Genomic DNA, 12,509 nt, shown 5'->3' with positions numbered 1-12,509 from the left:
TTACAAGTCTTTATTGTATAGACCACACAATACCTTTACGTGTGAAAGGAATATTGAATATGTACTGGCAGTTTTACAATTACATTCCCGTTTCTGCTGGATGATTTTCCATTTATTTGATTAAACGCGCGGGTCTCTAGATCATCAACGAAGAATAACCCCTCTCCTAAAAATGTAAAGCTAATCAATCTGTGGACTTCTAACAGCGTTTCAGGACAAGCTGAACGAACCGAAAAGTGAAGTGTCGAAATATTTCAATAAAATGAAATGCAAAACATTGATCATCTTAAATGTTGGTCGTGAAATTAAGTGCTGTTTCCAAATTTCGCGGGTCTAGCTTGAGATTATTTATTAATCCAAGGGATACATGTACACAATTGCCATCTGAAAGGATATTTTCTACGACAGGCATCATTGTTAACAAACTTCGAAGCCGATTATCATCAGTCGTTATAGATCATTAAGATATTCTTGAACAAAAACTGAAACGGAAGGACTAATTAATATGATGATAGTGACAATGCAATATCACTATATAAATAAAAAGCATTTGTCCGTGATATTTAATGCATGTTCATTCATTACATGTGAATTACTACAATGTTTTTTTCACATTTTGATCTCATTAAACATGATCATATTAACAAATTAACTTACTTTGGGTCTGGTTTGAACATATTTAATTATATAAACACATACAAATGGTTCGAATACAAGTTCTTAAACTTACGAGGTTCTTACCGGTTATAACAATTTACAACTGTAGATTAGTTTAGAATGGAAAGTATACAAAAATGGATATTACTAAAATAGTTAAAGGACAGGTGACACAAAATCATTTTCTTCTAAAAACATTTTCTTTGATAAATATAAATCAGTTTATAACAATTTATCCATTTGACTAGCATCAGATAAGAACACACAGCTCAATTAAGTGTGCTGAAAATACCAGCTGCAGCAGATCTCCGAGTTTTGCCGATCTTTAATGAGATAAGAAACCCCTGTGCGTTATTCGTCAAAGATGACATAGTCAGCTATCGGCTACATAGTAAACAGAGCAATGGACGAGGATTTATTTACACGTTCAGGATAGTGTATTTGTGTTGCAAATGATGATTTTGAAATAAAGCACTATCAGATCAAAGTGAATTTATTAAAAGAATATTTTATTGAAAAGTTTAGTGTATGAACCCTCTCCTGAAAACAAAGTAGTAAGATTATAGAATGTACAAGATTACATGTTGTATTATTGGTTAATGGAGTTTTTGAGAAATTTGTGTACATAAGATAGTGGTAATAGGAATTGAAAAAAAGTAATTAAATTAGAATGCATCTGAAGATTCTGTGATTGATAATCATTTATTGCAGATTATCATCCTGTCAGCCAGACAGGCAACCACTTGTTCAGATTGTCAGTATTCAGTAAAGTTTTAAATATATTGTTTGAATATGCATATTAATCCAATCTTGCAGATTCAAAACATTGATTTGAATAAGTTGATAATAATCTAAATATTTTTTTTCTTAAAAAAAAAACTCAACTGGGAGCACAATGAGTTTGATTTTTATTATATCACATATAAATCCCTTTTTGTGTACTATTTGTAACAATTGGTGTTGCTGTAAAAATAATAATCCATTGTCCATCTGAATCTAATGTCAGTATATATATTAGAAGTAATCAGTGTGCATAACAGCTCGTTTTGGGGCTTTTTTTAAAGGTTTGATCAATAGAGAAAAAATTATACACAACTCAGAAGTACTACCAAAAAATGATCTTCATAAACTATTAAAAGAAAGATCAAATTACATTTGGATAAAATTCAAGGAGTCTGAGATAAATACGTTTTTAAAACCTGAATACTATGTTAAAAAACTACTGTGTCAGTCTTTACCGATTATGAAAATTGGTTTATATATAGTTCTTTTAATTAAATTTCAATAAACAAACATGATCAAATACCATACTAAAAAATGAAATTAAAAGATGTTTCTGTTATTAGTACATGTATTGAGATTAAGATAGACCCCTGATTTTGTGGAACTAAAGAAATTTACAAACATATTTGCTTACAGGTACCAGGATTTCTGGTAATACTTCATAAATAAAAAAAAATCCTTTATTAAGTCCAATTAACTTAATTAGGGTTTATTTAGGGTTTAAGATCCAGTGAAATTTCTGGTTACGAAAAGTCTCTATACATTATCACTTACTATGTGTTGACAAAACAAAATCCTTTCTTCAGTTTTGATGATTTTTATCTTTTACAAATCCAACATCTGACATATTTTTTCCAGCATGAAGTATATAGATCAATGAAAAGTTAACAGTACAGGTCACATTTTTTACCCCTATTCATAATTGCCGAGGAAACAGAAATGGGGTTTCTAAGCTTAGAATAACTCTGTTTATGTACTGGGTTCTCAAACCTTTAATAGCAATGAGCAAAAGTTAATGACTTCAGATTTTAGATAAGAGCAATTCAGAAATCCCTATGGTTGAAAGATACAGCGAATGGGCAGTGTGTCGGCTATTACGTCGCACCGAAGGTTGCCGATCTCAGAGGTTTCAGATATGCATATTGAGGTCACGCGTCTTATCAGCTCAGTAATTCAGCAATAGCTGTGAAACACATGGGAGTAGTAAGGAAAATTTTGCAGAAATTGTATCCCACTCACAATTCAACTTGTTGGTCAATGTTTTTGTAATTGTGTCACCTGTCCTTTAAGTTATTGAACAAGCGTACATGTATTTAAAAACAGTTCTGTTTGAATTTGGTCTAGGCAGTAAGATTAAAATTACAAGAATCTGCCACAATCTCTGATAAATCTTTGAACAGCTAAAAAATATGTTGGTTTAAATTGACACTCAGAGATTCATCTCCCCACAAAAGTAAATGACAATTAAGGGGGCTGGGGGGTGGCTGCCATTTTAGACAATATTGATCTCCTTTAAAAGAGGAGTTCCACATAAAGATAATGGAAAATGATAAAAAATTTTATCAAAATATATGAAATTTATATTTATCAAATAGTAGCTGATAGCTTCAGAAATAGCATATAAAATTTTGAAATAAATCTGATGGTTTTATATTATATTATATTTTGACCCCCAGCCTCCTTAATAATGTTAATTTGATTTAAGCTCAAAAGGTTTGAAAATAATTTATTTCGTGCATTGGTATAATTTTTACAACCAAAAAACAAATGATAAGAATCTTCTTGTAATCCACATTGGCAAATAGGGCTTTCAATAATATTTTTCTGAAGAGGTCGAAGTTTAAGATACAATTATGTCTAAGTTTTGTGTGTATGATGTTAAGCCGTCTCTTTTAATTTGGTTTAATTGAATATTGCTTTTGAAACCTTTGGGTCTTCTTCCACGTAAAAAATAAAGTTCATATGAGAATAAAATTTTGAAAATATGTTCAAGTAAATAATTTCTGATACGAATAACCGGTTAATCGGTCGGAACGTCATGCGACTAACTGATACGCAATTTTGTAACTGATTGCCTTCCCTAATAGAGAGAGAGAGAGAGAGAGAGAGAGAGAGATTAATTGCAAAATGGCAGAATAAAATTGAAATTTTTAAATAAATTGACGAGAAAAATTATCTTAAAAAATAGGGTGTCATTTATAAACATGTAAAAACATATGTTTGTTTTATAAATTTCATTTTTTTTCTTTTCCTTATCAATATATTCTAGATAAAGTTAAACGATTACTTTAAGTATGAATTTTAAATCAATCTTAATTTGCCAAAAATGACTTTCAAAAGAGTTAATATTGATTATAGCAAATTCCAAATACCTGGAATAAAAACTTCAGTACTTCAAAGTGAATATTTAAGACTGATTACGCTCTATCCTCTTCGCTGAAAGAAATTCAAGAAAATTGATAATTATTCTTATTGACCTTTAGTGACACAAAGAACTTTTATAACTACACGTGAGAACTGTTATTCAACATCCCGACCTAAACTGAACCTTATAGATAAGAATCTTATTAAAACTGGAGTAAGTTGACATTCAGTTTAGTTTAATATAATTCATGAACAAAATATGCAGTGTTACTGGGGTCTAGCTCTTCTTTTTGGATTTCTTCCTGTAATCTGCTCTGGTAAGACTTTCTTAGTGTGTGTATTAAAACTATTCCTGAATGTTAAAAATAATGATTTAATGATATCCTTTTCATCTATTAGTGGCAATTTTACAATTAGCTTTCCAAAAAGATTATTTAAAATAGATTTTTACTATTCTATTCACTCTCAAAAAAGAACGGGATAATTTCACAGCTCTTTGTATTTATAGTAAGTGCTTGTAAACAGCATTGCATGGAACATTGTATTGCCCGGTGTGCATTTACGTATTACTATAATAAAAAAAATTATTTATAGTGACTCGAACTATTTTAACGGGTAGATAATACACTGTATACAGGGTTATATTCACCCCTTGTAATTTCAGACACTTGCAAATAGTTTCGCCCCTTTTAGAATTCGCCCAGACAGAGTTGTGTTTTAAACGACATAATTTGAGACATCAAAATTCGTCCAAATTACGACGAGGGCGAAAGGGGCAAAGATAAAACGGGACAAATATTTCCCTTTATACAGTAGTTAACTGCCTATGGTCTTGGTATAAAATATTCATAGAAATCAATTTGAAAAGTTACATGAAGCTGACGCAATCTCAATCCGCACAACTCCTTAGACATTTAAAAACCTGCTATTTTGGAAGGCATTGTTTGTTTTATAATTATTATCAATAAATGAAAATACATTCAAGCATGATGAAGATTGTTGTTCAAAAATGTTTTGTCTTATTTTTTAAATTATCTAACTGCATTTTCTTCAATGATATAATGCCCTTATATGAAATTCACCGTTAATTCGATTTTCGCAATCTTTATTAAATCCAGTAAACCTAAACCCAGTTGTATGTTAATTAAGTACAACTTATAACCTTAAGACCCTGCATAAACTTATCATGATCAATTTTTTTATGCAACGTATTTTTTTAATTCTTTATTTTGTCTGAAATTGTAATTTTTCACGAAAATAACAAAAAAGTTATTTTTTGGAAATTTTTGTTAGATATATATCTGTTTGGTGGAAGAGCTATCGGGAGGTCCCGATTTATTCAAAAATACATAGCTGTAGCCTCGTATAAAAATGTGTTTGCCACCACATTTATCTTGTTTTAAGTAAGTAGAAAGACTTAGAATTTTTTTTTTATTTGAATATATATATATATATATATATATATATATATATATATATATATATATATATATATATATATATATATATTAGGTCTTTCTAAGCCTTTCTACTTACTTTAAACAAGATAATTATTATCATCATTATTATTAACATAAAGGGTTATGTTACATGCAGAAATATCAAAAAACATTCAAATCCGCAAATGACACACTTTGGAATCGTATTTTAACAGATATTAAACGAAGTGTAACTTGTTTACTTGCAACTTATGAACGGAAAATCTGCTTGTTAATTCTAACAGCCAGTTACGCAAGATTCAGTACCTTTCATGGTTGGGCCCCATGGGGATCTTGGAGTCAATGCTCTACAACCTCTGGTTATGGCGTTCAGACAAGACACAGGAACTGTCACTCTTTTTCTGCCTGTCCTGTTGGCGGAGATGAATCAAAAATATGTGTGACGGCAGTACACGGTTTGTCTTAAATAATTAATTCTAAAGTTAAAACAACAAGAGTTTTATCGTTACATGTACACTTCATAGTATTCAATGGTTAACTTAACACATACTTAATGTAATTGTCGACGACTTTAATGTTGTGTAACAATTTATAACTCTAGGAGGATGGAGTTCCTGGACCACCTATTCTTGTAGCACGTCTTGTGGTGGCGGACAAGCTCTGAGATTACGATCTTGTACGAACCCTGTTCCAGTGTTTGGGGGATCCCAATGCAGAGGACAACCTATAGAATTCGTATCATGCAATACTCATCCTTGCCATAGTAAATATTATTTGTAATGGATACAATGTCTTGTTTTGTTCTGCGTAGTTATCCATGGTGTGTGTGCGTGTGTGTATATATATAAATATGTATAAATATATATATATATATATATATATATATATATATATATATATATATATATATATATATGAATTCTTACAGGCAGCTACGCAACAACAAGTAACTTCAAAGGTTGGGCATCATGGACATCTTGGAGTCATTGCTCGTCTACTTCTGGCATTGGTTCTCGAACAAGACACAGAAATTGCATTTCTTCCCATGCCTGTCCTGTTGGAGGAGATGAAGCAAAGCCATGTATAATAGCAGTGCATGGTTTGTATTTAATGGACCGTCCTACAGAGTTGTAGTTAAAAAATCTGCAATTAATTATGTTGTTACACTAATGATAAATCAATGTTACTCCTAGCACATACATCAATAATTGCTGATATCTAAAGCAATTTTTTTCAATGTAATACTTTCCTAATCGCATTGTAGGAGGATGGAGTTCGTGGACAACATATTCTTGTACTAAGTCTTGTGGAGGCGGACACGCTTTTAGGCTATGATCTTGTACGAACCCTGTTCCATTGTTTGGAGGATCTGATTGCCAAGGACAGATTTATGAATACTTACCATGTAATACTCACCCTTGTTATGGTAAATATTTGCAATTGTAAGCCCTAAAAATGTAATCAATGTCAAATAATGGACTGTGCGATATGGAAATATATCATTTCAAAGCTTTTATAAAAATATTATGAGGGATGATAGCAATTCGTTGGACGTTCCGGGCTGAAATATGTCTTCCACAAATCAAAAATGTTTTTCTTACCAGAGATAAATTTTTTCTTGAAGTGTAACTACGATAACAAAGCATAAATTCAATGAAATTATTAAGTTTATTTTGAATTAACGATTTCTAAAAAATATTATCACTCCCTATGATTGTTGTGTAACATATATCATTCCTAAAAACATGTAACTTTTGCCATAAAAAGAAGCTTTTGAATAATCTTTGTCACTTCTCTCTGTATTTTTTTCAACGGAATTTTATTCAATCATTTTTCTATGATAAGTAAGACTACGTGCGGGAATAAATGATCATGGATTAAGATTCACGAGAGATATTGTTTATAAATTGACATCGTAACAAAGCGTTCTTGAAAATTACCATCGCAATTTGTCAAAGTATTTAAAATCAGATATAGTTAATTTCTGACTCTTATCTTGATATTAAGCAAAAAAAAATACCCTGATATTTATGAAATATAAGAAATACGTCTATAATCGTGCAGCTTTTATCTAAAGAACAACTTGTGATGTTCATGTTGACGTTAAACTTTGTCAGAAGAAATGTAAAAAGTACAAATGCAATACATTAAACACTTTGCCGTTGCAAGGCACTAAAACCTTTTATTTTGTTAAAAAAATATTTTCGTTAGGTCCTACGGCGTCGACGACTCTACCAACTACAACCAGAGTAACACCAAGTACAACTACAACACCACCAACTACTACCAATCCAAACACCAAACAATCACCAACAACAAGTACTGCACCACCAACTACCACTACCACACCAACAACTACCACTACTGCACCACCTACTACCACTACGTTACCAACAACTACCACTACCACAACAACAACTACCACTACCACACCAACAACTACTATCACGACACAACCAACAACCACTAAACCACAATTAACAACAACAAAGTCGACACCAACTACAACGAAAACAAGATTTTTTACAATACGTGCTTTAATGACGTAATGATAATGGATTAACTTTGTTATGATACTGTCTTACCATCAGTGTAATCGATATCTTCATTTTGCTTACGTACAGCTGTAATAGTACGCTTAGTAATACGTTAGAAAAGGGTTAGGCTTAGCACAAGGTATACATATGTCTAAGCTACAAATTTTCTCAGAGTCTGTAGTTATAAGTAAGCCTAGTAATACTAATGTTTCATCACTACATTTTTGAATTTTTTTTTACATTTGCTTTGACATTTTTAATCATAATTCCATAAAAATTGTTTTGTAGGAAAACAGGTTTATTATTTACAAAAGAGAGAATTCTACTGTACCGTAAATTGCAAGATTTTTTGTTAAAGAAACGGAAGCTTAAATACTTGTCCACCATATTCTCAAGTCCTATAAAGTTTAGTTTCATGTTAGAATGTATAAGGTAAAATCAAAATAGAGGTTATATGCAATTTTGACGTTTTTAAAGGGTTAAGATAGAACAAAAAACGTTGTAATGCTTCAAATGCTTCGACGGCTTTTCGCTGAACAAGAATTGATATTTCGTAATGCATACTTCTATAGTCGTTACTGCTTATAAAAAGTTTAAATATTGAATTGAAGTTTTGAAAAGTAAATGTGTTTATATACTTGCGTTTTGAGTTGTTTATATTATTAAATTATTCTATTCTTGTTTTTGTTTTGTCTAGCGATCTAAATGTTTCATTGAGTTGCAAACTTGAGCTTTTAGACATTTTAGTTTAATCAGATAGTTCAACAATTCAGTTCAGGCTGAAAGTATAATTCTCTGTTTCCTTTCATTTGGTAATTGCAATAATTGTGTGCAGACTATGTACATTATATAAAAATATATCATTTGCCATGCTGTCTTTAGGTTTTGGTTTTAAAAAAGCGTAATCTCGTTTTGCTTGAATAGATTTTCTGGTGTCACTACGACGAGCCATATGAGAATTGTCAATTTTTTGAATGAAATTACTCTGAAAAATACGAGAAATTCACAAAATTGACTGTGAATGGCTGGAAATAGTGAAGGTCCCATCAAAATTAGTTTTCATTCAGGCGTCTACCTTCACAATCAGTTAGATTAGTACTCCTTGTTTCATGACTGGCAAATGCGCATTTTATATCCAACGTTTACTGCGTTCCAACAACCATACCCTTTTCATACACTGTGAGGAGTCAATATTTCAGAAAATAGGTAATTGCGCAAGTTAGATGATAGGAATGTTCGAGGACAATGCTCCTATTCATAAAAATTGTTACATCTTTGACCATAAGATTTCGCGTTAACTGGATTAATAAGGAATTGATGCTAAACGAAAAACGTTTTAACCACAATAAACCTTTTGTTTTGTATTAAATGGTGATGATACAAAGCACAACAATTCAAGTATTATTTATTTAATAATTTGATTGCTTTAAAACAGATACACAACAACAACAATATGAGAGGGTATCAAAGTATTCCTGGATTGAGTATTTCTGGACAAATTTTCTCAATATACCTTCTGAAATAGAAAAAAAAAAATTCGTTGACATTTGAATGCTTAATAGAATTGATAAATAAAGATTCTGCTTAGAGTAAGACATGCAGATGCTGTATAAATAAGATACATACCCTTCCAATCGGTCTGAATGGTCTACGCGAGGGAAATGGATAAGATGTTACGGGCGCCCCTGGGACTGGGTAAGTGGATACGCCTGGAAGTGGGTAAGTGGGGACTCCTGGATAAATTTGCGGTACAACGGGATAGGTAGGAAGTACACTTCCGGGGAATGGATAAGGTCGTCCAATACCTGGGAAATTTGAACCAGAAACGGAGGCTTGGGCACCAGTAGAGGCAGCAGAGGATGCAGAGGCTGATCCGTCGTCACTAGAAGCCGCAGCTCCGGCTGCAGCACTCCCTGGAAATCCAAAGGATGGGACGCCTGGGAATCCCTGGAACCCTTGTACTCCCTGGAAACCACCTTGGAATCCTTGGAGACCGCCTTGAAATCCTTGAAGGCCACCTTGGAATCCTTGGAGACCACCTTGGAATCCTTGGAGACCACCTTGGAATCCTTGGAAACCACCTTGGAATCCTTGAAGACCTGGGAAACCGACGTTGTTACCGAAACCAGGAGCACCTGATGCAGCGGCTGAGGAGGAAGCAGCTCCACCAAAAGGTCCACCGGCAGCAGCGGCACTTGATGAGGCAGCAGCCCCGGGCCCGGCGGAATTCAATCCAAAATTATTCAAGCCAAAGTTGCCATCGTCAAAGCTATTGAAACCATTGAAACCATTGTTTCCAAAACCAACGGGTCCTGCAAAGTTTAAACCTGGTGCTCCGCTAGCTGCTGCTGATGATGCAGCAGAGCCTCCAAAGCGCCCACTGGAAGCAGCGGCACTTGAAGCAGCAGCTCCACCTGGACCGGCAGCAATGGGTCCTAGACCTCCTAAAGATCCACCGAGCAGTTGATGTTCAAGTCCACCCAATACTTGCTGTCCGCCAATTCCTCCAGAGGAAAAGAAGGTACTGGATGCACCCCCTGGGCCGTACTGGTTTACACCAACGGCACATCCATAGCCATTGCAGCCACCATATTTTTCAGTATCGGCAAATACACTGGCCACGTAACACAGAAGGATGATTTGTTTGATCATGACTACAAGTAGAGAAAAAAGATGGGGTTTTTAAACATGTTTGTCTAATGTTGCATTATTATTTTCTTGTTTAGACGATATTAAAAAAAAATGTTTGTGATTATATTTCCCAGGTTAGATTTTTTGAAAATGCTAACAATTCTTTTAAAGCATAATTAGGACACTGTTTTAGCGATACATTCAAAGGAGAGGGTTGTTTAAAACAGAGGTATTTTTTATCATACTTAGAATTCGCTTTTGAATATTTTCATCATTTCTTAAAATTAGCCAGTGTTGTAGGATAAACCTAGTGACAAAATCAGATGATCCCTTATGTACAATCGAAAGTACCTGTATTCATTTCAAATGATTTGAAATGGTTTTAATTTAAAAAGGTATATATTCATGCAAATATCTGAAGTAGAAACATTTTGTATAGGTAAACAAACTCAATTATTTTTTTAAAAAGGAGAGGGGCAAGTTGTTTTTTTTTTACGGAGAAAAGTATAATTGCTCGGTGGTCGGCTTCATCAATGTACAAACGATTAGATTAAATCTTTCTTACCTGTTGTGTGTGGATCTGGAGGCGCTTAAACTACAAGTCCTACTATTTTGTTTCACCTTTTCCCTTTTATATATTTTCAAAAACAACGTCATCATTATCTAGCATAAAAATAAACTTATCTTTATTAATAAAACAGAGGTAGGTGATTGCATACAAATTAAAGACAAAATGGTCATGCATTTTTTAATCATGATCATTTTACAAATAAAAGTGATTACCTTTCTGTTTTAATCGCGTATAATCTATTTTTGATATAGTTATTTATGTGAAATTCAAGTCTTAATGGACTCTGTTCCTCCTCAACCACATAATTATAATTACACTTCCTTCTACTAATCATATACAAACCGAATATTCTTGATGATTTTATAAGTGAGTTGATATTTATTGGTTGTGAAGAGTATATTTATAGTTCTTTAGGAAGAAACGGTGGATTTTCGGCTTACAAAATGTTTTATAGTCACCTTTAACCGGAATGTCCTAACAGAAACTGTCTACGCACATTGTATTTTCGGCTGAATCAGGTCTAGAAATTACTGACACTTTTTTCTAAAAATAAAATAAGAGTACGGTAGAATGATTGTCTTTAACATGTTTGTATTGTTTATTTGAATAAAACAAATATTAATTGCAGGGCGGAAGCTCGTCGAAAAAATTCGGGTTGACAGGTCTCAGAGGTACAGTTCTGATGTTGACACTTTGCTTGCCTCGGAGAGTTTTTTAAGCATGTTAACCGTCCTCGGAATATAAAAAATATTGAAATCACATACAAATAGAGATTCCCAATTTATAATGGTAAAATAAACCATACAGTTTTATACAGGTTTTTCAAAACATTTAAAGGTATGCAAAGTATATAGATTTTTTTCTTTACTAAACATTGGTTATTATTATTCTTTCATGTTGAAAGCTGAAATCTGATCGGTTAAGACGCAGTTAAGGAGTCTGGGGGTCCAAAAAATGTCTCCAAGATTCACCAAATTTGCAAACATGTTTCATATAATCTTAGTTTACATTTTGATATTAAAGACCACGTCACAATCATCGTTATTTTATCATTTATTGCAACTGAAGAAAAATTGCACATAATGTAAAAAAAAAATTATGAAAAATATAAGAAATATAAATTAAGGCAAAAAACATAGCAATAACATCACAAAAAATTAACACAGAAAAACTAACCATTATTTGTTAAAAAGAAAAATATCACAATTTTACCAAAAATATATATGTCTTACAAATCCAAATATTTAAAACAAAAAAAGGTATCCACAAGATTATTTCCAAATTTTAACATAATAATAATCAATGCATGTGCAATAAAGATTGAGCATTTAAAAAAATCGATAGTGAAATAAAAAAAAAAGAAATAAAAGGAAAATATTACAAAATATTTAGAGTTTTAAAAGTTACCTCCCTTTAAAAGGTTAGAAAATGCTGAAAAACAGCTGAAATTATTTTTTGCATTTTATAACCCTTTGTTTACCATCAATTGACTCTTTAAATAATGCTTCAATACCATCATATCCATTT

The 12,509-nt window shown here is 32.3% G+C and overlaps 1 protein-coding gene and 1 long non-coding RNA gene across 2 annotated transcripts; one reads left to right on the top strand and one right to left on the bottom strand.

Annotated features, from left to right (window-relative positions):
* The first annotated feature begins 4,054 nt into the window (after positions 1 to 4,054).
* LOC128177597 (uncharacterized) lies at positions 4,055 to 8,461 on the top strand. The gene is made up of 6 exons (XR_008242852.1): positions 4,055 to 4,121; positions 5,528 to 5,698; positions 5,845 to 6,006; positions 6,172 to 6,342; positions 6,508 to 6,669; positions 7,455 to 8,461. It is a non-coding gene; the product is annotated as an uncharacterized LOC128177597 (long non-coding RNA).
* Positions 8,462 to 9,173: 712 nt separating this feature from the next.
* Positions 9,174 to 11,039, bottom strand: LOC128177944 (uncharacterized PE-PGRS family protein PE_PGRS10-like). Its single transcript, XM_052844876.1, has 3 exons — positions 10,977 to 11,039; positions 9,407 to 10,434; positions 9,174 to 9,296 (listed from the first exon to the last, which is right to left on the bottom strand). The coding sequence occupies exons 2-3, from the start codon at positions 10,430 to 10,432 to the stop codon at positions 9,285 to 9,287; spliced, it is 1,038 nt and encodes a 345-aa protein (XP_052700836.1). The 5' UTR covers positions 10,433 to 10,434; positions 10,977 to 11,039; the 3' UTR covers positions 9,174 to 9,284.
* Between the last annotated feature and the right edge of the window lie 1,470 nt (positions 11,040 to 12,509).

The sequence above is a fragment of the Crassostrea angulata genome, chromosome 3 (assembly GCF_025612915.1).
Source record: "Crassostrea angulata isolate pt1a10 chromosome 3, ASM2561291v2, whole genome shotgun sequence".
NCBI lineage: Eukaryota > Metazoa > Mollusca > Bivalvia > Ostreida > Ostreidae > Magallana > Magallana angulata.
This window is presented reverse-complemented; position numbering and strand designations above follow the sequence as displayed.